We start from the raw sequence: 25,640 nt of genomic DNA on the forward strand, positions 1-25,640 counted from the left end.
ACAAAAAAAATGCTATTGCCTATGGCAAGGTTTTTGCTATTGTCATTTGGTACATTGAACTAATTCGCTAATTTTGAGTACTGCATATAAATCATAGCAGAGTCTCATTTTGAAAATCAGGGGAGCAAATATACTCTAGTAAAGTAATAAATCCACCAAGTTTGTTGAGAGCCTCTGACTATCATATTTGGCAACCTATGAAGCCAGCTAACAGTAGTTTAATTCATCGTAAGTTATTTTCTTCTCTTTTTCTTACTTGATTCTAAGGTAATGATTCCAGTCCTATTAGCCCGGTTTTTAAATAGGAGCCTTGTGACCAAGATTTTATCTTTGGCCCAGATTCACTGCTGCATTCTGGTGTCTTTTGTGCTGTTCTGGTAAACCATAAATTGATTTTTGACTAGCCATTTAACCAAGTTTGTGGCATTGTTGTATGGTAAAAAGTGGCTGAGTCATAATGCTTAATCTGTCCTGTGGTTCTCCTGGGAAGTGTAGAAATGATCTCTCTCTGATAAACTGATTCCTCCAATTATGCAGTTAGAATGTTGATTTTTTTCCCCCTTTGGTGAAGAAATACAGTTTGCACAACTGACATCTATCAGAATAGCATCACAAGGGAGCTGTCCACTACTGGGGAAGAACAGTATTGCTCTGTAAAGAATAACTTCAGCGTATGTCTTTGGAATCTACTCAGCTGGTACATTAAATCAGTTTACCTCTTGGGCACTCTAAGCCTTGTCCCTCTCTGCCAAGCCATGCTAATTTTTCTGACCCTAGCTGACTCTGTGTCTCCATGGCAGAGCAAGGGTTATAGGTAGCGTGACCATCTGTCCCAGTTTCAGCAGGATAGTCATGTATTTGGAACACCAGGGTGTTGTCCCAATTTATTTTGTCAAAGGGGCTAATTACTCCATATTTTCAGGCATCTGTTGCCTGCTTACCCCGGCTGGGGTAGCCAGGAGCCAGCAGCTGCCCCACCCACCAGCTGGGGAAGCCAGGAGCCGGACCTGGGTGCGGCCACCCCAGCTTCTCCAGGCTAGGGGAGCTGGATGCCTTACCTGGCCACGGCTGCCCCATCCCCCCCCAGCTTTCCTCAGCTGGGGATGCTGGGAGCTGGACCTATGCCATGGCTGCCCCCAACCAACTTCCCCCAGCTTGTGGAAGCTGGGAGCTTCACTGACAGAATGGCAGCCCCCACAGGGCAGCCGCCTCCTGATTCCCAGATAGGGTGACCATCTGTCTCTTTTTGGTCAGGACAGCATCATTCCCCTTGTCCCATATTCGGGTGCAGGGAGATATGGTCACATAGCTATAGGTGACTTTGCCATTCATCCCTGTCTTCTGGTGAATTAATCACAACTGGTTGTCTGCAACCTTGATTTAGCAGTAGATAGTGAATTAAATGCCAGGTCTCAATTAGCTGTTGCACATGGTATAAAACGATTTATAAAACATATCACCCACTGGCCAGGGACCCGTGATGTTTCTATGCTAGCGAGAAACATGTTTACAAATGAAGTTCTGGCTAGTGTGTTCGGATAGAAATACTACAGACATGTGCCAGGTGTAACAGGAGCCTCCTATGAAACTCAACATTGCCTTTTAGGGAGAGAATAAAACTCCATGTCCCTATTCAATTACATATACTATGGTCTGATGTTAAAATCAAGAGAGAGGATTAACCCAGGTCAGTATCCTTTGTTGCTATAGCATTCTCTCATGACTGTTGTTGTTTTAGGTGCTGTCATCCTTCCTCCTACTTCCTTTCATTTTTCTTGCTTTCTGCCACACCGACACCGTGAGAACAGACTGCCTGCTGTCTGAGCTCCCACAGCCCAACGCCCACGTTCATCTCCACTATTAAGAAAAACAATACTTTATTCCCATTTAACAATTTGCTTGCTATATTTGGTTACAGGATCCCTTTATAAAAGAATCTCATTAATTTGCAATGCCTTGAGTGAGCATCTGCATCACAATGCTGAGTTGTTTTTTCTGTCTTGTGAAAGGAAACATGCCATTTCCATCCTCCCTGCTTGATCTACACTTTGTGATCAGACCCCTATAATTTCTGGCAAGCTAGCTATAATAATTATCTGATTTGGAGTTTAAATAGTATATTGATGTTGTAATTCTGCAAGGATGGTAGTGGGTGTAAACCTAATTTTGTGAGTACTAACTCCTTCACAGATTTTGACATAACTTAGCACTGCTCATACAAATCACTCTTGATACAACGGTATCATCTCAGAGAAAGCCACCCATAAGTAAAAAATGCAGTGTTTTCATGAGCCAAATTCTTATGGCCTTCTGTTAGTCCACACTCATTCAGAAACCCTTTCTTCTTGTATCTTGGGTGAAATGTTGGCACCACCGAAATTTCTGGTAAAATTCAGGACTAGGATTTCATCCCATTTCTTTAAGTAGTAGAAGCTGGAAATTCTACTTCTGAAAATGTATGCAAAGTAGGAGACTATGATTTGTGGTTTATGTACTAAAAATCAGATTTGATTTCTTTGGCATGACCCAGTGGCTGCACTGATCAAATCTTACAGACCAATGGGACATTTTCTCACCTAGATTTGTGATTCCTGGCTTTGAGCATAAACATATATGCCATTATAACGTCTGCTTTTTATGTTTCCATAACCTAATGGCTATAAATGGTGTCATGTGAAATTAATTAATGTAATCTATTTTACCCAGCAGGAATTCTAATTAATACCACTACTTTTGTAAATCTGAGGAAGCTTGCATTGGCTCTGCTATCCTGTGTACGTGCAGCCTTTGCTGTTCACTAGCAGTAGGAACTGCTAAATATTGTACCTCTCCTGTCTGGGACTCTCTGGTTCAGCAACATCCATAATCCAGTAGGATCACATGGATGTTCCTGAACCAAAGAGGAGCAGCCAGACCATTCTTACAGATGCTGGTGGTCCAGTAGCAGAGGGGCCAGCAGCTGTTAGCCAGGTCAAGGCCACAGCCAGACGCTGAGCTGAGCTGGCAGCTGGAGTCTAGCCAGGGCCTGAAATGCAGCCAGACCATCTGCCAGGCGCCCCACCTGGAGCAGAGCTGGGCCCATGTCCAGAAGGCCAGTTTGGGCTGGGAGCAGAGCCTGGTGACTGGGGCCAGCAGCAGAGTTTTTGACCATGAGGGGAACCTGGGAGCCTGGGCCAGTGATCTGGACGGAAGCCTGACCAGGAAGCTGTTAGCTGCCCAGGAGAGCCTGGAGTCCAGTAGCAGAGGGACTGGAATTGGCCTTTTCTGATCCAACAAACTGCCTTGTTCAGGACTGGGCAGGTCCCATGAGTGCTGGACCAGGGAGTTCCAACCTGTAATTCACTCTTAAATTAGGATGCTTCCAGTTTAGGACCTTGTTGGGGGGATGGAAATAGCTCAGTGGTTTGAGCATTGTCCTGTTAAACCCACAGTTGTGAGTTTAATCCTTGAGGAGGCCATTGAAGGATTGGGGCAAATAGACATCAGGGATGGCGCTTGGTCCTGCCAAGAGGGCAGAGGACTGGCTAGATGACCTCCTGCCATGATCATGAGGGTTAGCCAGCAGCCTGGGAGTAAAAGGGTTAACCTCCTTAGCCAGGTGGGGTTGGCCTATAGGAATGTAGGTAAGAATTGAATTTTTGACTCCTCCCTTTTTCTGTCCTCTGTTGCTGCTGCTTCTTTCCAGCCATGAGGGAGACAGACACAGAATATCTCCCTCCAAGAACAGGCCCTCCAATCTTCTGTAAGTAGGGTAAAGTTCAGATAAATCCACTAGGCTTTATTGTTTTATGGTTTGGGAAGTGGGATCTGATGTCTGTGCACTTTTTAGAAATGTTCTTTTACTCTCTTTGTAACTAAGTTCTAGGCCCATGGTGGAGACTCCCCATGTGTTTTACTTTGTGACTCTTCCATCTAGTCATGAGGCTTGCAACATGAATATTGTTGTAATAATAAAAGTTCTCTCTTTGTCTTTTTATTCACCTGGTATTGGTTAATGTTTGCATCCTGGTTTTTTACTTTTGGGGCTGAGATTTCCCAAGTAGTCTCTCCCTGGTTTCCTTCTTATTACTTGGGTGGAGGCAGCGAATTTTATCCCCAAAATCTAAGGTTTTTAGGATTTTGAGGGGGCAAGTTTATACCAAAACCTGGTAGATAAGGTTTTGGAGGTACTTTTGCTGGCCCCCACTTCTGCATTTGTCTTGCTAGAGTGGGGAAGGAGCCATGACACCTCCAGAGGTCCCTTCCAGTCCTAGGAGATGTGTGAATAAAACCCAAATCTCTGGCACTAATGATAATAATAATGCTCATATGTGTGCCTTTAGCTCAAGGTATGCCATGCTTCAGTTGCTGTTACCCAGAAATGTGCATTCTGTCCTCCACATTCTGACTGGCTGCTATAATTTCCTTCATTTGACTAGTATCAGAGGGGTAGCCGTGTTAGTCTGGATCTGTAACAGCAACGAAGGGTCCTGTGTCACCTTCAAGACTAACAGCAAAGTTTTGAGCATGAGCTTTCGTGAGCACAGACTCACTTCATCAGATGCTGGTCTTGGAAATCTGCAGGGCCAGGTATAAATAAGCCAGAGCAAGGGTGGGGATAACAAGGTTAGCTCAGTCAGCAAGGGTGAGGCTTACTACCAGCAGTTGATCTGGAGGTGTGAACACCAAGGGAGGGGAAGCTGCTTCTGTATTTAGCCAGCCATTCACAGTCTTTGTTTAAGCCAGCGCTGAGGGCGTCGAATTTGCAGATGAATTGTAGCTGAGAAATTTCTCTTTGGAGTCTGGTCCTGAAATTTCTTTGCTGTAGGATAGCTACTTTTAAGTCTGCTACTGTGTGGCCTGGCAGATTGAAGTGCTCTCCTACGGGTTTTTGTATATTGCCATTTCTAATATCTGATTTGTGTGCATTTATTCTTTTACGTAGAGACTGTCCAGTTTGTCCGATGTATATAGCAGAGGGGCATTGCTGGCACATGATGGCATGAATTATATTGGTAGATGTGCAGCTGAATGAACCCACGATGATGTGGCTGATCTGGTTAGGTCCTGTAATGGTGTTGCTGGTGTAGATATGTGGGCAGAGCTAGCAACGAGGTTTGTTGCATGGATGGGTCCCTGAGTTAGAGTGACTGTGGTCCGGTGTATAGTTGCTGGTTAGGATTTGCTTCAGGTTGTCAGGTTGTCTGTGGGCAAGGACTGGTCTGCCTCCCAAGGCCTGTGAAAGTGGGGGATCATTGTCCAGGATGGGTTGTAAATCCCTGATGATGAACTGTAGAGGTTTTAGCTGAGGACTGTAGGTGATGGCTAGTGGTGTTCTGTTGGTTTCTCTCTTGGGCTTGTCCTGTAGTAAGAGGCTTCGTGGCGCACATCTGGCTCTGTTGATCTGTTTTTTCACTTCCTCAGGTGGGTATTGCAGTTGCAAGAATGCTTGGTAGAGATCCTGTAGGTGTTTGTCTCTGTGGGAGGAGTTGGAGCAAATGCGGTTATATCTTAGTGCTTGGCTGTAGACAATGGATCGTGTGGTGTGTCTGGGATGGAAGCTGGAGGCATGAAGTAGGCGTAGCGGTCAGTAGGTTTACGGTACAGGGTGGTATTGATGTGGCCATTGTGTATTAGCACCTGGGTCCAGGAAGTGGATATCCTGTGTGGACTGTTCCAGGTTGAGGTTGATATTGGGGTGAAAGTTGTTGAAGTCCCGGTGGAATTCCTCCAGAGTCTCCTTCCCATGGGTCCAGATGATGAAGATGTCATCAATGTAGCGTAAGTAGAGACGGGGTGTTAGTGGACGAGAGCTAAGGAAGTGCTGTTCCAGGTCAGCCATGAAAATATTGGCATATTGAGGGGCCATGCGGGTACCCATAGCTGTGCCGCTGATTTGAAAGTATATATCGTCGCCAAATCTGAAATAGTTGTGTGTGAGGATAAAGTTACAGAGGTCAGCCATCAGATGTGCTGTAGCATCATCAGGGATACTGTTCCGGAGAGCATTTATTCCACCTTTGTGTGGGATGTTGGTATAGAGAGCCTCTACATCCATGGTGGCTAGGATAGTGTTTTCTGGTAGGTCATCAATGTCTTGCAGTTTTCTCAGGAAGTCAGTGGAGTCTCAGATGTAGCTGGGAGTGCTGGTGGCATAGGGTCTGAGGAGAGAGTCCACATAACCAGACAGTCCTTCAGTGAGAGTGCCAATGCCCAAGATGATGGGGCGTCCAGGATTTCCAGGTTTGTGGATCTTGGGTAGTAAGTAGAATAGCCCCAGACGGGGCTCTGGAGGTGTGTTGGTATAAATCTGTTCTTGTGCTTGTGTAGGGAGTGTCCTGAGCAGATGGTGTAGTTTCTTAGTGTATTCCTCGGTGGGATCTGAGGAAAGTAGCCTGTAAAATTTGGTATTGGAGAGTTGTCTGGAAGCCTCCTTTTGATAGTCAGACCTGTTCATGATGACAGTAGCTCCTCCTTTATCTGCCTCTTTGATTATAATGTCAGGGTTGTTTCTGAGGCTGTGGATGGCATTGCGTTCTGCACAACTGAGGTTGTGAGGCAAACGATGCTGTCTGTCCACAATTTCTGCCTGTGCGCGTCGGCGAAAGCATTCTATATATAGGTCCAGACTGTTATTTCTACCCTCGGGAGGAGTCCACGTGGAGTTATTCTTCTCGTGCTGCTGGGAGGGTGTCTGTGTAACGGTGTGCTGGTCAGTGTTGTGTTGAAAGTATTCTTTGAGTCTGAGATGGCGAAGGTAGGCTTCCAGATCACCGCAGACCTGTATTATGTTTCATATGACTACTCTTTTTATAGGTTTAAAACAAATAAAGCTGCCTCAACTTCTGAGCCTTTTCCCATATCTCTTTAATGCAGTCTTCAAAATATCTCACTCTGTTCCTCTGTTCATTAGGACAGATAAGTGGCACATCTTACTTCCAACAAGGATAATTTCTTTTTATTCTTCAAATTGTATTGCATTTAATATCTCTGGTGATAAGGTCAAAAATGAATTTAAGCAGACATGTTTGTTGTGGTCATATAGGTTGGGGTTACTGAGGGCAGCAGTAGCTGATTCAAGAATAGATTTTTCTGAATATACTTTTACTTTGTCTAATGATGGCTCTCATTCTGAATTCAAGGATTTGCATACTATTTAATTATTAGGAAATAACTAGAGTTATTTTGGTAAATGAAGCCTCTTAGACAGTCAGATTTGAGCAGACAACATATTTGAGAAATATCTATAACAAATTCCTTTGCGAACATTGAGTGAAATATATATGTCGGTATCATTTAACATTAGTTACATGAGGAAAGTAGTACAAACAGGGAAAGTAAACAGGAGTATATATTTTATCCTATCACATTTATAAAGTGTGTACAGGAAGAAAACAGAGGAAAACAAACTGGTATTTATACCACAAGGGGAAATACACTGTAGCTGAAGCATTGGCAATAGAATCTTTGATAACCTTTTTGTGTGTTTGTATTTTCACACTGAGGATATCTTGAGTGATCTCCACAACACCATATTGTAGAAAAATGTAGACACTGTAGTGACTATACTGTAGTGACCCACACAATATGATCCTAGAGAAATGAGACAGCCAATAAAAAAACAATGGTACATCTAACTTCATGAATATTGCCTCAATTAAACAAAATCATGCTTATTTTAAAAGAACAGAGAGTGGCTGTGGGTATGATATCCAGAATGTTCACCACTTTGCCAGTTACAATACTATGAAAAAAGAATGACAAGTGAGACTGATAGCATTGCATTCCATTTTCATTTTTGTTTTGCTTTAACTTCCAGGCATACATATTTACTTTGGATGAAATTCAGAATGAACAACTCCATACACTGATTTCTTTAGTTTACTTCAGGGCACAGAAAAAGCAAAGCAAACTAGATGTGGCTTAATAAGGCCCTAATTCACCAAAGCACTTAAGCATTTGCTTAAGTCTGTTTAAATACAGCAAATCTCTTTAGACTATACATAGGTGATTTGTTGAATAGGGATGGAAATTAGCATTGTTCTGTCCTCTTGAACTTTTAGTTCATTGCAATCAATTTCTTCTGCAACCACCTTTTTTTAAAATAAAGCCATGCTTAACAAACCCTTACTGGTTCCATAATAAAATAGTCACCACTGGAATAGTCTACTTCATTTAACTATTTTCAGTATTTTGCTCCTAAATCATGGCTTTCAAATACAGACATAAATATTGTTTTTTATCTTTTCCATAGCTTGTTGGCAATATTTAGCCAGCTCATTTGGATTTATTTGAACTTACTGGTGTGACATATGTGTGATTTTTAAACGGAACCTTTCATTTGTCATTTTCTTAAAGGCATACTGCTAATTAAAAGCACTATGCATGGGCATAACAAAGATGATGGGTACAACTACTACCAATTTAGAAGCACAGTGGCTGTTTCAGCATGAGTTGTAGTGCCACAATACCATAAAGTTTCATTATCTTTTACTACTCTGTCAAATGAGATTACAAAGCAGGTCTACAAATGGTTATTACTTTTCCGCTATCCCATGAGACTAGATTGCAAAGCTTTCAAGTCTGGTGAAGTATTTATAGAAAACATTAGGTCACATTGAAGCTTGCAACATGATAATTCTTCAATTAAGCATTTTAAATAATTGGTCAGACATCAAGTACAAGTTATCATTCCTTCTTAAATATAGTTTCCGTTTTGCAGGGCTCTGTGTGTGTGTGTGTGTGTGTGTGTGTGTGTGTGTGTGTGCAGAAATAAACCAGTACATTCTCACCTATGAACAGTATTTTTAATTATGAAAGTACTGAAAATATATGCGTAACTGTATACATTATATCAATCTGTGCAAGAAAGCGACAGTGAAACGTCTAATTCTGTATGCTAGTCTATGTAAATTCAAGCAAGCTGAGAGCATTGCATTACTCAATTGTTAAACATAGAGGGTAAACTTTTATTTAAACAGTTAGCCAATGGAAGCCTCCCACTACCATCTTCTCCAACTACCAAGCACTGTTGTTCCAGAGTGGACTTTGGTTAGGTGCCAATAGCCCTGATTTCCACCAACCTGAAAATGGGTATTAGTTCAATGCCCCTTGTTAACATCCTTAGTCCTGGCCAGGCTCCTAAGCCATCCCTCTCAAATACACAGAAGGTAAGAGAGATGAGATGAGGTGAGCCACAAACAACAAGAAACATGGAGACATATCTTCTCACCACAACATTGTGCTCTTGGCCTGTGTCCAAGAAGCCCATCTCATGCCTTTCTAGCACACGAACCATACTGGTAGCCACCCAAAGTTGAAGTTAATGTAATTAAACCCCCAACACCAGATCTCTGGGACAGAAAGTGAAAAAATCCACACAGCACACTGCCATTTTTTACTATACTGCTAAAATATCCTTTCCTGACCAGGAATGAAAGATTGGAGGTCAGCATAGGCCTTAAATTATAGGAAGACCAGATTAGATGATAAGCAGGAAAGGATAGGTCTGGTATACAGACCTGAAACAAATTTATCCTGCTTTTGACTGATAGCAAAGCTGAATTATCTAACTCAGTTCTTCACCACTGGGATCAGGTGCAGTAATGTATGGTAATTTGATAGTGGGGACAAGTCCAGGGAGGTCTTGAGGTAACTCAGAAAGAGACAGAAGCTTTGAAATAAAAAATCCATAGCTTTGCCTGACTTTGGGTTCTTTAAATGTATATTGAATTTGAGTCTGCTGGCAGCACATATATTTGAATAATTGCAGATCAGCTGTGCTCTTGTTCAGTCTGTAAGGCTGTGGCACTTTGGAATATGCTAATGAGGCACTTCCAGGAATATGCAGTGCTTCATTAGCATAATGGTGGCCACACGCTCTTCGAAACTGCCCGTTTTGAAACGCACGCTGACCAGGTAGCCAACAGCCTTTTGAAACAGCCCCCTGATTTTGAAAATCGCGTCTTCCCATTTGGTTTTGGGAAAAAGGGGCTTTTGAAATCAGAGGAGTCGTTTTGAAAGGCCCCCAGTTACGTGGGCGGCACGCATTTGGAAACCGGCATTTTCAAAGTGTGTATGGCTTCCATTATACTAATGAGGCATTGCATATTCATGGTGACTCCTCAATAGCATATTCCAAAGTGCTACATTTCCATAACCCCTCCGAGAGGAGGGGCTGCTGTGGCCACAGCCTAATTGTGGTATTCTGGCCTCAGCTCTTAGGAGGTATCTGTCTCACTGAAGCCTGAATTTATGAACCTAAAAGCGTGATTTTAGATGCCACTACCCATTTCTAAAGGCAATTCCTAAAGGAACCATGAGTAGAAATATTATATTGTGAAGGAGTCAAGGCTAGCTCCTGTTCCTGGTGCTGGCACATGAGTCAAGATGCTATTTGCTGATTCTTAGCCAATGTGTCAATGCTAAGATGAGTGTATTGTTAACATCGCATCCAAATGCTGTAGTGATGATGGGGCCTCCTTGCTGTCATTTATAAGTGCTTGCTGCCACCCACCACCCCCTTGCCCCTTCCTACAACAAGTAAATATATTAAAGGCAGGATTTTGATACCTTTATTTATACTGAATGGTGACATTTCCACAAATAGCCACAATAAAGGCAGTGAGATTAATGTGGAGTAAGAACCTATTCCATGTGAATACGCTATTACAAGTTGTCCATAAAATAAATAAAAGTGCATTGAAGCAACAAGCATTTTGGTTTGCATGCTCCAAATTGTTGAGATAGAAATATTGCCCAAAGACATGCTGCCCTTTAGGCATGGCAAGAAAGGACCTTAACATTAAAGGCAAGATAAATATTCACTCTTTATTAGGCCAACCAAAGCCTAAGAAGTTGTAAATGTGCCATCTGGTACAGGACCAAGGCTCTATAAATTTGTAAAAAAAAAAAAAACTCATGGCAATTTATTTTAAAGCATATAATTGCTTTTTTACTGGAGGTAAAAAAACATGCTTAAATGGTTTCTTTTGACATAAAATGATCAAGAACTATTCAGGGGCAATGTTCTTGAAACAGGCTATTTTATAATACCCAGTTTATTTACAGTAATAAGCTGCTTGTGTGAAGCTTCAAATTATTAGACACACGCACATGTAAGACCTCTGCAGCATTGCTTCCATTTGTATGATGTCTTGAATTCACTTTGTACTACCGCATGTGTACGTTTGTCATTTATCCCCTTTTTCTCAGGTGCAAAGAGGGCTACCAAGGAGTCCGCTGTGACCAATTTTTGCCGAAAACCGACTCAATCTTGTCAGATCCAAGTATGTCAAATGTTTTTCTATTCTCTTTATCACATGCTGAAGGCAGCTCTTGCCATGAGAGATGACCCTTTGCTTATTGTTGAAGATTCTATTATGGCCCATTTCAATTGCTTTTAAAAAATGGTATCCCTTTAGTTGAAGACTTTTGAATCTTATTGATCTGGTAATTTTTGCTGGGAAAAAGGATGTTCCTATATAAGTAATTTTAAAAAGAAAGGGGAAACAATAGCAATAAAATATATTTGATCAAAGTCCTGGCTGGCATAAATTGCATAGCTTCATTGACTTTGGAATTGTGCCTATGTTTACCAGCTGAGGATCCTAACCTTGATTTGTACTCTCTTGTTTTGTGTTACTAGTAAAACAGGACCTATCATAAAATATGATTCCAACAGGACAAAAAAGATCAACTTATAAGCATAAAAATTCATGCTCCTTAAAGTTTAACATTAAGCATTTAGCAAAAATGATGTCTTCTCTTTCTTTCTTTCATGCATTTTGGACCATGAAGTTGTACTTTATGGTGAAGTAAGGCTCTACTTCCAATGAGCAAAGTGGAAGGAATGTAGCTCTATACTACAACTCCTTTTGTATGTAAGAGCATTTTTGTTGTGTTACTGGTTTGCATTCTGGCTGAACAAGGGTGTGTATAAAATATCTTGGCAGAATAAGGGATATTTCTTAAAAAGGGATCCCATTTAACAAATAGTACCAAAGTATTCATTTAATGGTCTCAGCTGCTTTTTTCTTTAAGACAAGTAAAGGAGTCATGAAAGAAAGGATCATGTCCAGTTTCTTACTAACTTCTTCTACCTGAAAAAAATTAGAGCTGTTATTTTAAATAATGCTTGTTGCTCTCTTTTTTGTTGTTGCTGGTTATTTTTGTTGTTTTCTTCCTTTGCTAGGTATCGAAAAGGCTATTTGGATGACTGCTGCCAGAGATACCTGTTGCTCTGCAGTATTGTATGTCTGATGGCTCATGTTATAGATTGCTTTGTGTTTGGTCTAGTTTTTCTTTTAGCTTGCCTTTTAGTTGTAGTCATATAGTCTGCAAATGAATATGCTGATTCTGTCCCACTATGTTGTTTACATTAGAGTCAGCAGCTGTCAGGCAGGCAGGTTCCATGGATTTTAAAAGCAAGGGGAACATAAATCAATCAGTAACATTAAGACAACATGATAATTGTCTCACTTGGCTCTATCAGAAGACCATACTCAAGTGTTTCTGAGGTAGAGGTGAGCTATTACTGTGAGATCCAGTCAAGGCTTGATTCGAATCACAATTAAGTAAATGGAAAGACTCTCATTAAGGTGCAGGTTAACTCAGAAAACATTCAGAATTTATATTTTGAAAGTGTCCATTGTTTCCTAAGGATTTTTAAGCATGTTTTCCTGTTGTTTTTGATCATACTAATTTCCATTAACATGGGAAACACTGTTATTCTGGTTGGCTTCTATTGGTATGGACTACAAATAATTATGTAGCCAGCAGAGCCTGTCCTGTATTATAAATCTCTGCTGAAATCTTCTTGATCGTGATAGATAGTTTCATTTTGCTCAATATAGGTTGTGTTCAGAAATCTACTACTGAGCACTTAAGAGCAAGCAGCTATATCCTCATCAGATATGAATTGCCATAGCTCCACTAAAGTCAGTGAACAACCAGAGAATTTTCCCGTCCACAAAGAAAATTGTTGTAGGGTTGACCATTAGCCAAATATTGTCTAAGGCAGTCTCGAAGTTCAGCTTGTATGTACAATTAAGTTGATTTGCCAGCTGTAAACATTGTTTTTGAAAAGGTTTTGATCCCTAGTTGTAATTTTTTATTTCATCACCACGGTGATTAGATCACGCTTGAGGGCCCAATTCCAACTGACTTCAGAGAGACTACACTTAATAGGAAGCACTACCTTATAGTCATTCTGACCATGATTGGGCCCTATTTCTTTGATTACTAAAAATAGTTACATTACTGGAAGCCTATAAAAAGGTGTAACTAACATGACACAAATCCTCCCTTTGCCCTGATAGTCCTCATTAATATTTTCAGAACATAGTAGTTACTCTATTTGTCAATAGACGGTAAATCACAAGAAGTGTCAGAAGCACAGAGGAGGGAAACAAAATGTAGACTATACATATCTAGCTAGTGACAGCATAGCCACAAAGTTACCTTAGAAGCTTTAATAAAGATCCATTTCCATTTTAGGAGACTTCACACTTGACAGTGATCATTTATAAAATAAAGAACAATGCCTACTAGCATTGAATTTCCAATGGCCCTGATGGAGTATAACCCTAAAGATGGGTGTGAAGGCCATGTCTCCTGCAATTTCCCATCAGGCCTGTCCAACAATAGGGAGCCAGAACCCCAGACTGCTCCCTTCCTTCCTGCTGGAGGTAGAGATGACAGCAGGGGAGTCACAAGCTATGCAAGTCAACCCTTCCCCACTCAAATCATGAATTCTTGTGCTCATTGAGAACCGATGGCCAAGTAGCACTTTGGTTTAAAGGCCCTCACACTGGATGCTTTCTAACTCTCCAACAACAGCTGTACCCACCAGACCTGTGACAATTGTCATTTGCAGCCCCATAAGAATACATAAGGATAGTAGCTGGAAAGTGTAAAAACCTCAAAACATACAACAGTATGGCAATATTGCAAAAATCCTTTCCAGCCCTGAAAACTCATGATCAGCCTAGCTCCAACCACCACCATTGATCCAGCAAGCAGACTAAGGCTGAGGAAAATAGTGCTGAAACAGAGAACCTAGGCAGCCAACTGTGTCAGCCTCCTGATAATCCACCTGCACCAAACAGAGCCGGTCACATAAAAGGTATACTAATACAATAGAAGGTAATTCAACTAATTTTGAATAGTCTTCTGAATGCTCAGTCATAATATGGATATACACAATGCTAATAGTGGTACATTTTAATTTAAAAAAACTGTTGACATAATTAGTATTTTAAAATCTTTTAAACAAAAAATATACTGGTGAAGTACATTATTACAACAGTTGCTGAAGATAATTCTGAACAATAAATTTACAAGAAAAACCACAAATTCTGATCTGTTATGTGTTCCTACTTATTAGCAGTGATGAAAGAAGAGCCAATTAAAATGAAATATTATTCAGAAACAGTCCAATTGAAATATAGATTTATTGTAAGTCATGGGCAATTGTTTGTAGATTTTCTGAGATTCCTTGAGTTCAAAAGGACAGCAAAAGTTGTCAACATCAGAAAAAGTGAGCACATTTAAGTTCCAGACAAAGTTTGTCATGGTATAAAGTCCCATCTGGGATAGGATGATTCATAGCTGTCTTGGAGTCAACCCAAAGCTCCCATCCTAAAGATATATCCACAGGGAGAGAACACAGGTGAAGGTAGTCCTACTTGGAATTAATAATTAGAACTTCTCAAGCACATTGGTGGGTTATAAATTAAGTCTAACAACTCAAGAAAGGTGTGCCAATATCCTCAGATACCTGTGCTTTCATGTAAAGCCAGGAAGTTAGGAGTTCTCTCTTAGTAACCTCACAGGAGTGTGCCTTTCTCACAGCACAGTAAAATCTGCTGAAATAGGGGTTCCAAAATGATCTACATCTTGGTACAAGCACATAAAGGTAAAGGTTCTACCACAAGCCTGTTCTTTGGTACTAGGCTGGAAGCTAAAGACAGAATTGTCAACCTTCACAACATTTTGTTATGTATTGTGAAATTTGGAGTTTTGATTTGATTTTTTAATTGTCTCATGGACTCAGCCTTCTTATTAAAAATGGCCTCCATCTCTCACTACCCATAGTGGGACTATAGCCTCAGGTTCCCATTTTCCTGCAGCTTGTGCAAGTGATAATGATGTTATCCCAAGAAAAGATGGATGTCATTTCCTGTTACTTTCCATGTGAATGGAATCACACTTCCCCTGTGAATGGAATCACACTTCCCCTGTGCTTTGTCATAAAAATGGGACAGGAAATTGTGAAAACATAGAAAATTATGGGATGCAAAAGGAGACAGAGATATAGAGGTATGTGAGCAATATGGTGTGCTTAATGGAGAATGTGGGTAAAAGACTCTCCGAGGAAAGTGAAGGGACATATGCGGGGGGCAGATGTGGGAGAGAGGTAGACATCTCAGTTCCATGCTGGCACCTACTTCTGAAATGGACGGAACACAAACATAGAAGAAAAACCCTTTGATTTGAGCTCTACATCCAGAGTTAAATTTTGTGGCCTGAAGGGAAGGGTTTCAATCCTTTCTGCAGTAATTACATTACAGAAAAATACCATCTGTTTATAGGAGCCTGCAAGTCCATAAAACTACCCTTCAAATTAGCTGCATGCAGAATTAATGTGGAGTTAGTAATTTGCCTTGGCCAAATCAATGTCATTTTCAAGATAAATGCCATGAAATAAGTCAGATCATAAAGCAGAAGTTTCAAAGGTCGCTGAGGTGAAATAGGTTAACCATAAAAAATGTGTTATCAAATTTTTGTCTCCCAGAGGCTAGTAGGATTAGAAATAGGAACTGCATTGACCGAAAATGATCAGGTAGACTCCTTGAAATGACAGGACCAGATTAGATTTTTTGATGTGGGGTAAAAGGTCCTGACATTTCTGTTAGCAGTAAGTTGTAGGGTTATATAAATGGAATGTCCCTAAGGCACATGACAGCCATCACAAATCAGCCTGGCAAAGAAATGAGAAGGCCCCAGGAGTCAATTGTGTGTATTTAAAAAGAAATCCTAATCAGGTATGTGGAAAAAAAGTAGAATCTCTTTAGAGATTTCTTTTTTCTGAATTTGACAACAAATGAAAAAGGCATATCACATGAAAGTGCAACATTCAGCATTGGGTTGCCAGTTCTCCACATAGATTTAGGAGTATTGTCCGCTATTCTCATGATCTGGTTCCATGTAAAGCTCATGTTCTCCTTCCTCCTCTATTTTAAAGGGTGTTTAATCACAAAATGATGAGGAAGTTGTAGCAATTTATTTTGGTTTGCTTTTATTTTTAAGAATGGTGGTGGAAAGAGAGGAAATCCAAAAGGAAAGTGAAGGACACCTTTTCTTGTTCTTCATGATAAAATGTCCTTGACACATGTAGTAACAGCCAAGGGCCAAGTTTTTAAAGGTATTTAGCCGTTCTTGTGCTCAATGTTGCAATGCCTGCTTTGGGAGCCCAATCTTGTTGTAACAGTAATTTAACTACTTTTAAGTCTGAAATCTATGAACAGCATACAGCAATACCTGCATACCTTTAAAAATCTGAGGCAGGTGCTTTCACACTGAGGCAGTGGTGGACCTTGACAATTTCACCTTCCTCTTAGGAAAGGAGACTCCTTAAACTCAGAGGATTTTATTCTGCAAAATAGGGGTTTTGCCCCTGAAGAGATGGAAATGTATGACTCCAAAAAGAACAAGAATTTATTTAACATGATCCAGTAGTGTGTTGAAACACTGCAACCAGGATATGACAGAACATACTGAAAGGCCAAGGCACCAGAGAGGAAAGAAGAAATCATAATTATCCTGCCCTCTCAGGAGAGGAGAGAGGAATACAGAATCAATAACCTTTCATTGCAGCCAAAATGTTCCTCAGTAGCTTTTAAGTGACATAAAAATACAAAAGTATTTGGAGCTTATAGTTTTACATTTTTGGAGGCAAGCATATTCTGACTCTAACACCTATCTCTTATATAACACTGAACACAGCATAGCTGACAGGGCATTATAGGTTGCATTTAGTGATTTTTTTTTCTGTCAACACCATCAAGCACAAAACAAGGTTATGATGAGGTGCACCTAACTCATGTGAAGAGGAAAAGAATATTAAATTACTAACATGCTTCTCAAACCTACAAGTAAAAAATAAAAAGTAGCAAGACAACAGTTTCCAAATGCCACTAAGATCTGGTGAATTTTATTGCTTTTATGTACAACCAGGGTTTTTTTTGTGCTGGTACTTGCCAGTACTGAGTATTGGCACCTTGGCAGCCCCAGTCACAGGACTGGAGGAGCCTTGTGGGAGAGATGTGTGAATCCAGCTGAGTTCTAGCTCCTCTATTTTTTGTGTGTGTATGGCTACGTCTACACGTGCACGCTACATCGAAATAAGCTATTTCGATGAATAGCGTCTACACGTCCTCCAGGGCTGGCAACGTTGACGTTGGGCAGCACCACATCGAAATAGGTGCTGCGAGGGAACGTCTACACGCCAAAGTAGCACACATCGAAATAAGGGTGCCAGGAACAGCTGCAGACAGGGTCACAGGGCGGACTCAACAGCAAGCCACTCCCTTAAAGGACCCCTCCCAGACACACTTACACTAAACAGCACAAGATACACAGAGCCGACAACTAGTTGCAGACCCTGTGCCTGCAGCATGGATCCCCAGCTGCAGCAGCAGCAGCCAGAAGCCCTGGGCTAAGGGCTGCTGCACACGGTGACCATAGAACCCCGCAGGGGCTGGAGAGAGAGCGTCTCTCAACCCCTAAGCTGATGGCCACCATGCAGGACCCCGCTATTTCGATGTTGCGGGACGTGGATCGTCTACACGTTCCCTACTTTGACGTTGAACGTCGAAGTAGGGCGCTATTCCCATCCCCTCATGGGGTTAGCGACTTCGACGTCTCGCCGCCTAATGTCGAAGTTAACTTCGAAATAGCGCCCAACACGTGTAGCCGTGATGGGTGCTATTTCAAAGTTGGCACCGCTACTTCGAAATAGCGTGCACGTGTAGACGCGGCTTATATGTAAAAAGGCATTGTGTACAACAGCAGAACTTTTCTTTCATATTCATTATCATTATCATTATCAAGTTCCCAAACCAAGGATGAAGAGAGAGAATGATCCCCCCGCCTTTTTTTTTTTTTTTTTTTTTGCTAAATATACAGTGTGATTTACATCTACTTTTCATTTTCAGTTTCAGTTTGAACAAACCCTAAAGTTCAATTGAGGAACACCTGAAACTATAAATCATGCCAGAGTCACATGAAATGTTGGAAATTGTCAGCAACTCTTTCAGTAGATCTGGCACAAGTTTTAAATTTGTAGCAAATGCTTTTGCCCAGTGCTGCTGTGCAGAATATGCATGAGACTGAATAAAAGAATTGATTAGATTTTATCTTAAAATTCATACACGTTGCCAGCTAGATTGTGTATTTAGAGTTACATCAATGCTGAGCAAATACCAGTGGGCAGACTGATTCTTGGATCTTCGAAGCATAGTGTGGGGACATTTTTTGTGTACATGTGGGATGTGGGATTTGTCATGGAAATTTGGGACTGTCCCACAGATTTCAGGATGTCTGGAAACCCTAATTTCAGTATGCATAGCTAGTTACTCTAATGTTTTAAGAAGACTGAGGGACCCCATCTAGACTGGAACTAGTGCAGCTGCTACTGGCTGGAATTTTTCTCAGGGGCTACATGTACATTACAGTGATCTTTTGAAAGAAGTTCTTCCAGAAGATCTCTTCCAAAAAACTTATTTCAAAAGACCACATCCACACATAAAAAAACAGATCAAAAGATCGATCTGCTCTTTTGACGGTGTTCACAAAGCCCCTGCTCTTTCAAAAGAGTGGGCCAGGGATCAAAAGATGAGGCACCATGAGGACTACTATTTCGAAAAAAGGGCCTGTGGGGTGTCTACACACACTTTTTTTGAGTTTTGTGAAAGAATCTTTCAAAAGAAGGTGCTCTTCCTGATCCAAGAGAGGAAAAGGTCTTCTGGCTGAAGAGCTGCATTCTTTCAATTTTGGATCAAAAGAGCATATTTTGTGTGCAGATGCTCTGTGTGTTCTTTCATAAAAGGGCCAGATTTTCCACAAGAACTTGCCAGTGTAGATGCAGCTTAAGCCTTTAAAAAAATTTAAAAGGATTTTTTTTTCCTTTTTCCATCTTCATTTCAAACTTGGAAGATTGGATAGCATGAAGCTTGGTAGCCCAAGAGTTGATTTGTATTTTCTTGTCACTATGAGGGTGTAAAAGGAGTGCTCTGTCCAGTGTTTGTCTATCTCAGTTCATGCCCTCCACCCCGCCCTCCCCCTGCACACACCACCACAGGCACGCTGTCATCCTTGCATCTAATGCCGACTGTGTGTCTGTGGAAGACAATGGGGAGAGAATACTTGAGGGGAGGAGAGAAGATACTTTTGAAGACCATAGAGAAAGCTGCCTCCCTAGTTTTCCTTTTTGCAACTGACTGAACCCGAGATTGGTCAGGCTGAGCAAGGACAGCATAGGATATAAGGATCTTTGAGACTTTGTTGTATATAAATCCCCATGAGCAAGCAGAATGGAGAAATCAGACTGTACAAATTCCAACCAGCAAGTGAAGAGAAAGTTTAATCGATAAATCTTCTTTTAAGCCATAGACAGTACAAGACAGGAGAAAAAATAAGCTGTATGGAATGGCGTGGGCTCTCAGACCAAACTGCTGTCTGCTTGTTGGTAGTTTGTAAAGGATTTTGGACCTGAATGTAGATAAAGAATCTCTGGAACTTTTGCATTGCTTTCCTTGCTGTGTACTTTATTTAAAGGTTTCCCCTGCCCCCCATGAGTGCAGAAACATGCCTATTATACAATGATCACAACAGATGGCTGTGAATAAATGGATAGTGCAATATTATATAAGGAAGCCAGTTGTGAAATACTCATTCACACTGGTGAGCATTAACTCCCACAAATACTCCTCTTGAATCCAGGATGAGCAAAGAGGCAGTGCAGTGCAGTGCAGTGCTTTGGGAGCAAGAAAGTCCTTTAGAAGTACTGAGGTTTTCTTACATTGTTTTTCCTCCATGAAGTTTTGAAAACAAATTCAGAGTTTTTCTGATTCTGTTTTGTCCACTCTAAGCCTTTTGTTTCTGAGGAAGGTAGCAAATACAAATCACAGATGGAAACCAAACTTTTCTGAAATTTGTGAATCAGTTATTTTTACATGGTGGTCTTTTCCAGAAGTAACTACTCAACTTCTGATCACACATGCATGCATAAATGGTATCTTAGGGTGTGTCTCCACAGCAAGGTTAGTTTGAAATAATGGCTGGTATTCCAAAATAACTTTGCAAGCATCTATATATAGCAAAACTGCAATTTCAGAATAATTTTAAATTAGCAGATGGCTTATTTTAAATTTTGTAAACCTCATTCAAGAAGGAATAGGGGCTACACAGACAGAGAATAGGGGCTGTTTCAAAATAAGCTATTCCACAATAGCTTAGTCTGAAGTAAAGCTGCTGTGCAGACATAATGGCCACATCTACATGGGCAGCTTTTGTTGAAAAAACTGTTTTTTGTTGACAAAAGTTGTTGAGCACCTACATAGTTAATGCACTTTATCGAGAGTTTAGTAACAGAGAGGTAGCTGTGTTAGTCTGTATTCTAACAAAACAAAACAGCAATCATGTAGCACTTTAAAGACTAATACAATGCTTTATTAAGTGATGAGCTTTCATGGGACAGACCCACTTATTCACATTTGTAGAATTTCCAGTCCAGACCCAGATATATAGGACAGAGGTCCAAAAAAAAATGCGATAAAAACTGACAAATCAAATACACGAACTGAAGGAAGGGGTTGAGGAGTGGGGAATGTAAATGTCTTGTCTGAGATCATTATGAACATCAACGGAAGGGAAGCAGTCCTTGTAATGCATGAGATAATTGCTGTCTTTGTTCATAATAAGTATTAATGTGTCTAATTTGAATATGAAGTCCAGTTCACAAATCTCCCTGTGTAATCTGTTTTTAAAGTCTCTTTTTTGTAGCTTGCATATTCTCATGTGTTTAAGCGAATGGCCTGCTCCATTGAAATGCTCACTGACCGGCTTATGTGTATTGAGATTCCTAACGTCTGCTCTATGTCCATTCATTCTTTGGTGAAGTGTTTGCCAAGTTTGTCGAATGTACATAGTGGAAGGGCATTGCTGGCACATAATAGCCGTGTCTACACGTGCACGCTACTTCGAAGTAGCAGCACTAACTTCGAAATAGCGCCATCACGGCTACACACGTTGGGCGCGATTTCAAAGTTAACTTTGACGTTAGCTGGCGAGACGTCGAAGTCGCTAACCCCATGAGGGGATAGGAATAGCGCCCTACTTCGACGTTCAATGTCGAAGTAGGGACCGTGTAGTCGTTGCGCGTCCCGCAACGTCGAAATTGCGGGGTCCTCCATGGCGGCCATCAGCTGAGGGGTTGAGAGACGCTCTCTCCAGCCCCTCAGCTCAATGGTGGCCGCATGGAGTGGCCCCTTAAAGGTCCCCTCCCCCTCCCTTCCTGTGCAGGAAGCTGAGGGAACGTGCAGGCGGCAGCCCAGACACGCAGCCAGCCTGCACGTCCCTCAGCAATCCAAACCAGCCACTCCACCTGCGATGGCTGCCCGGCAGCCCCCCCAGCGCCCCCAGGGGACCCCCCCCAAGGGGAGCCAGGGCAGCCAGCCCAGCCAGACTGGCAGCCAGGCTGGCAAGCGGCAGCGGGGCCCATCCTGGACGGAGGCCGAGCTGCGGGACCTGCTGGGGCTCTGGAGCGAGGAGAAGGTGCTCCAGGTAATGGGGAGCAAGAGGCGGAACGCGGATGCGTTCGCTCGGCTGACCGACGGCCTGGCTGCCCGGGGTCACCCTGCCCGCACTCCTGATCACGTCAGGAGTAAGGTGAAGGAGCTGCGGCAGGGTTACTCCTGGGCCCGGGATGCGGCCAGCCGATCTGGGGCTGCCCCCGTCACTTGCCCCTTTTACAGGGAGCTCAGGGACATCCTGGGCCCCCGGCACACCTCCTCCCCTCCGGCCACCCTTGATACTTCAGCCGACGAGCCCCAGCAGGCCCTGCATCCAGAGTCCAGCCCGGAGGTAAGCCCTGCACCCCGGGGGCCCCCCCCGGAGCCCACCCCCTGGACATCGCGGCAGGAGGGGTGGGGGGCTCCTCCTCCACAGAATCCGGGCTGCAGATCCTCCTCCTGCCATCCCGGAGCAGCAGCCGGGCCTCCGCCCCCCGGGGATCTCCGGACCGTGGGAGTGGACCGACAGGTATGTACCCCCCTCTGGTGTACACCCCTGAGCTTGAGGGGCGGGGGGTAATAGATATGTGTCCAGGGCCCCCCACATGCTCACATGGCCATGGCCCCAAGGACAGCAGGGCCATGTCCCTCACAGCAGTGCATCAGCCCCTGCCCCCCCCGCACCCCACACGACAGTGCCATGCCCCATCCCCGGGGCAGGGGGGAGCGGAACCTCGAGGGGCCCCCGGGAGGAGGGGGTGGGACACCCCGCAGCAGCAGCAGCAGCAGCAGCAGCAGCAGCATGTGATGGAGTGGGGGGAGTGCAAAAGGGGGACTCAGGCTAGATATGAGCAACAAGAGCCGAATAGCTCCCAGGGGCAAAGGATGATCGTGGGGCTACAGCTGGCAGGTGACACCTCTGCCCTGAACAAAGAGGAGGGAGGAGCCGAGCTGGCTTGGAATTGGGGGGGGAGGGCGGGGTCCACAGGTAGAGGCTAGGGGAAGGGAGAGCTGGAAGGCAGCCAGCCTGAGGAGGGGGAAAGCTGCATCCCAGAGGGGCACCCCTTGGGGTCTTCTCCCCAGGACGGGTTGGAAAGACTGTCTCTTCCGACAGCTGGTGCTGTCACTCCTGGGAGAAACTGGGCGTCTGTGGCCTAAGAAACCTCTCCTGTCAGACTCTGCGGAGTGAAGTGAGAGTCGCTCCCACCAGGGGATGGGGTGCAGTGCAGGGGGACCCCTGAACCCCATCCATCACAGCAGCATCTCCCGGGGACGGGGATGGGGAACCTGCAGCACAGGGCTGGGGGAACAAAGGCCACGGCTCGGGGCCCACACTAACGCCTGTCTCCATTCTTCTTCCCCCCCTCCTCTCCTGTGTCCCGCACCTGCACCATCAGAAGGACCGGAAGAGAGCGCCGGCGAGGCATCAGTGGTCCTGGAGAGCCCTCCGGGGCCATCGCTCCAGGCAAGCCCCTCAGCCAAGGACCGACCAGCCCCACGGCGGGCTAGACGGTGGACCCTGCGCCACCACCAGCCGACGGTGACGGACCCTCAGCTGCTGGCCATCCACCGTCGGCAGCTGGAGGTCGCGGAGCAGCACCTGCAGCTGCAGGAGCGGGCGCTGGCCTGGCGCCAAGAGGCATGGGGGGCCTACATGGAGACTTTCAACCGCCTGGTGGACTACCTGGCCCCCCATGCCGCGCCGGCTGCCGCAGCGCCCGATGTGCCTGCTCCACCAGCCGCACCACCAGCTGCTCCGCCCGTCGCCGTCCCGTCCGCCATCACCCTGCCACCCACCACCAAGGGCCGGAGCGCCGAGGGACCCCTGGAGCCAGCTGAGACTCCCCGGGCATATCTTCTGGTCCGGCCTGCCCCCAGCCAGCCCCAGACAGGGCTGCGGCCGCGGCGGGGCTCCCGGCCGCCCACGCCCAGTGCCGGACTTTAGGGGTGAGGGGCCCAGGACGTGCCCCCCCCCTTGTATATAGTTGGAACTTATTATTTTGTGCCCCCCCGTTTGCCCCGTCCCCCCCATGTAAAAGGTTCTCCCCTTTATCCTCCCTGGTTTTCTTTTTATTAATGAGGACACTTTTTTCTTACTATTGTTTTATTTGTACATATTACTTTGGTTCCACACGTTGTATATAGTTTGTTCTTGTTTTATATATTTATAGTTAAAAAACAAAGTTCTCAAAGAAAAAGCAGTTTAAGTTCAGCCACAAGTGCGCGCTGTCATTTGTCCAGGAAAAGTGGGAGCAGGGTGCGGTTGGGTGCTCCATGGTGTGGGCGTTGGGGCAGGAGTGTGGTGGAGGAAGGGGTGGGCAGTGGGGGGCCTGGCAGAGTTCACCCCGCGGCCTCATCATCGAAGTGGGCCCGCAGGGCCTCCCGGACCCGGGTCCCTTCGGGATCCACCTGCCGACTGGGGGCAGCGGGTGGCTACACGTCGGCCCTGCTGGCCTCCACAGCCCAGCCATGGAAAAAGGCCTCCCCCTTGCTCTCCACCAAATTGTGCAGGGCGCAGCAGGCATCCACAATCAGGGGGATGTTGTTGGGGCCCGCATCCAGGCGGGTCAGGAGACGTCTCCAGCGTCCCTTCAGGCGGCCAAATGAGCGCTCCACCACCTGGCGCGCGTGGTTCAGGCGCTTGTTGAAGCGCTCCTGGCTAGCGGAGAGATGGCCCGTGTACGGGTGCATGAGCCAGGGCCGGAGGGGGTATGCCGCATCTGTGATGACGCAGAGGGGCATGGTGGTGTCCCCCAGAGGGATCTCCCGCTGGGGGATGTAGGTCCCCGCCTCCAGCCGGCAGCACAGGCCCGAGTTCTGGAAAACCCGGGCGTCATGGGTGCTGCCAGGCCAGCCCACATAAATGTCCTGGAAACGTCCCCGGCTGTCCACCAAAGCCTGGAGGACCACAGAATGGTAGCCCTTGCAATTCAGGTATCGTCCTCCACTGTGATGCGGGGCGCGGATGGGGATGTGAGTCCCATCCAGAGCCCCAAAGCAGTTGGGGAAGCCCAGGGTGGCAAAGGCCGCGATGGTGGCATCTGGGTCCCCCAGCCTCACGAGCCTGTGCAGGAGCATGGCGTTGATGGCACGCACAACCTGCAGGGAAAGCACACGGGACAGCACCAATGAGGGGTGAGCAGGGTGTGCATGGCCCTGCCCTGCCCTCCCCCGCCCTCCTCTGCCCTGCCCTGCCCTCCTCTGCTCTCCCCTCCCCTGCCCTCCCCTCCTCTGCCCGGGCCCCCCTCCCCTGCCCTGCCCTCCCCTCATGGGTTCTCTTACCTCCATGAGGACAGCCCCGACGGTGGCCTTGCCGACACCAAACTGCTGCCCCACGGATCGGTAGCTGTCTGGAGTGGCCAGCTTCCAGACAGCGATGCCAACCCGTTTCTCCACTGTGAGGGCACGCCGCATGGCGGAGTCCTGGTGCCTGAGTGCGGGGGTGAGCCTCTGGCACAGCTCCATAAATGTCTGCCGGCTCATCCTGAAGTTCCTGAGCCAGCGGTCGTCGTCCCACTCCCCAAGCACCAGCCGCTCCCACCAGTCGGTGCTGGTGGGGTAGCTCCACAGCCGCCGGTGTGTGAGGCGGGGGTGGGGGCGGGGTGCTGCAGGGTTGGGGGTTGAGCCCTGCTGCCCTGGGGGCAGCTCCTCCTCCGGTGTAGCAAGGAGGTGCTCAGCTGCCTCCCACATGGCATGGAGCAGGGCAAGCCCTGCTCCTGCCGGGAGGGCTGGGTGGACATCTGGCGGCTGCTGCTGCTGCTGCTGCTGGGGGTCCATGACTGCGTCGCCCGGGGTCTGTGTGCCTATGGCTCCTCAGACCGCGTGCTGTGCAGGCTGTGTGTGTCTGGGAGGGGCCCTTTAAGGGAG

At 45.1% G+C, this 25,640-nt stretch overlaps 1 protein-coding gene across 11 annotated transcripts in view; it reads left to right on the plus strand.

Annotated features, from left to right (window-relative positions):
- NRG3 (neuregulin 3) overlaps positions 1–25,640 on the plus strand; it is a 1,029,780-nt gene that overhangs the window by 798,513 nt on the left and 205,627 nt on the right. For all 11 annotated transcript variants that reach the window (XM_075000092.1, XM_075000093.1, XM_075000083.1 and 8 more), the window contains one exon: positions 11,194–11,267. In XM_075000092.1, the coding sequence (XP_074856193.1) occupies positions 11,194–11,267 (74 nt within the window). The remainder of the gene's footprint in view (positions 1–11,193; positions 11,268–25,640) is intronic.

Source organism: Carettochelys insculpta, chromosome 7 (assembly GCF_033958435.1).
Source record: "Carettochelys insculpta isolate YL-2023 chromosome 7, ASM3395843v1, whole genome shotgun sequence".
NCBI lineage: Eukaryota > Metazoa > Chordata > Testudines > Carettochelyidae > Carettochelys > Carettochelys insculpta.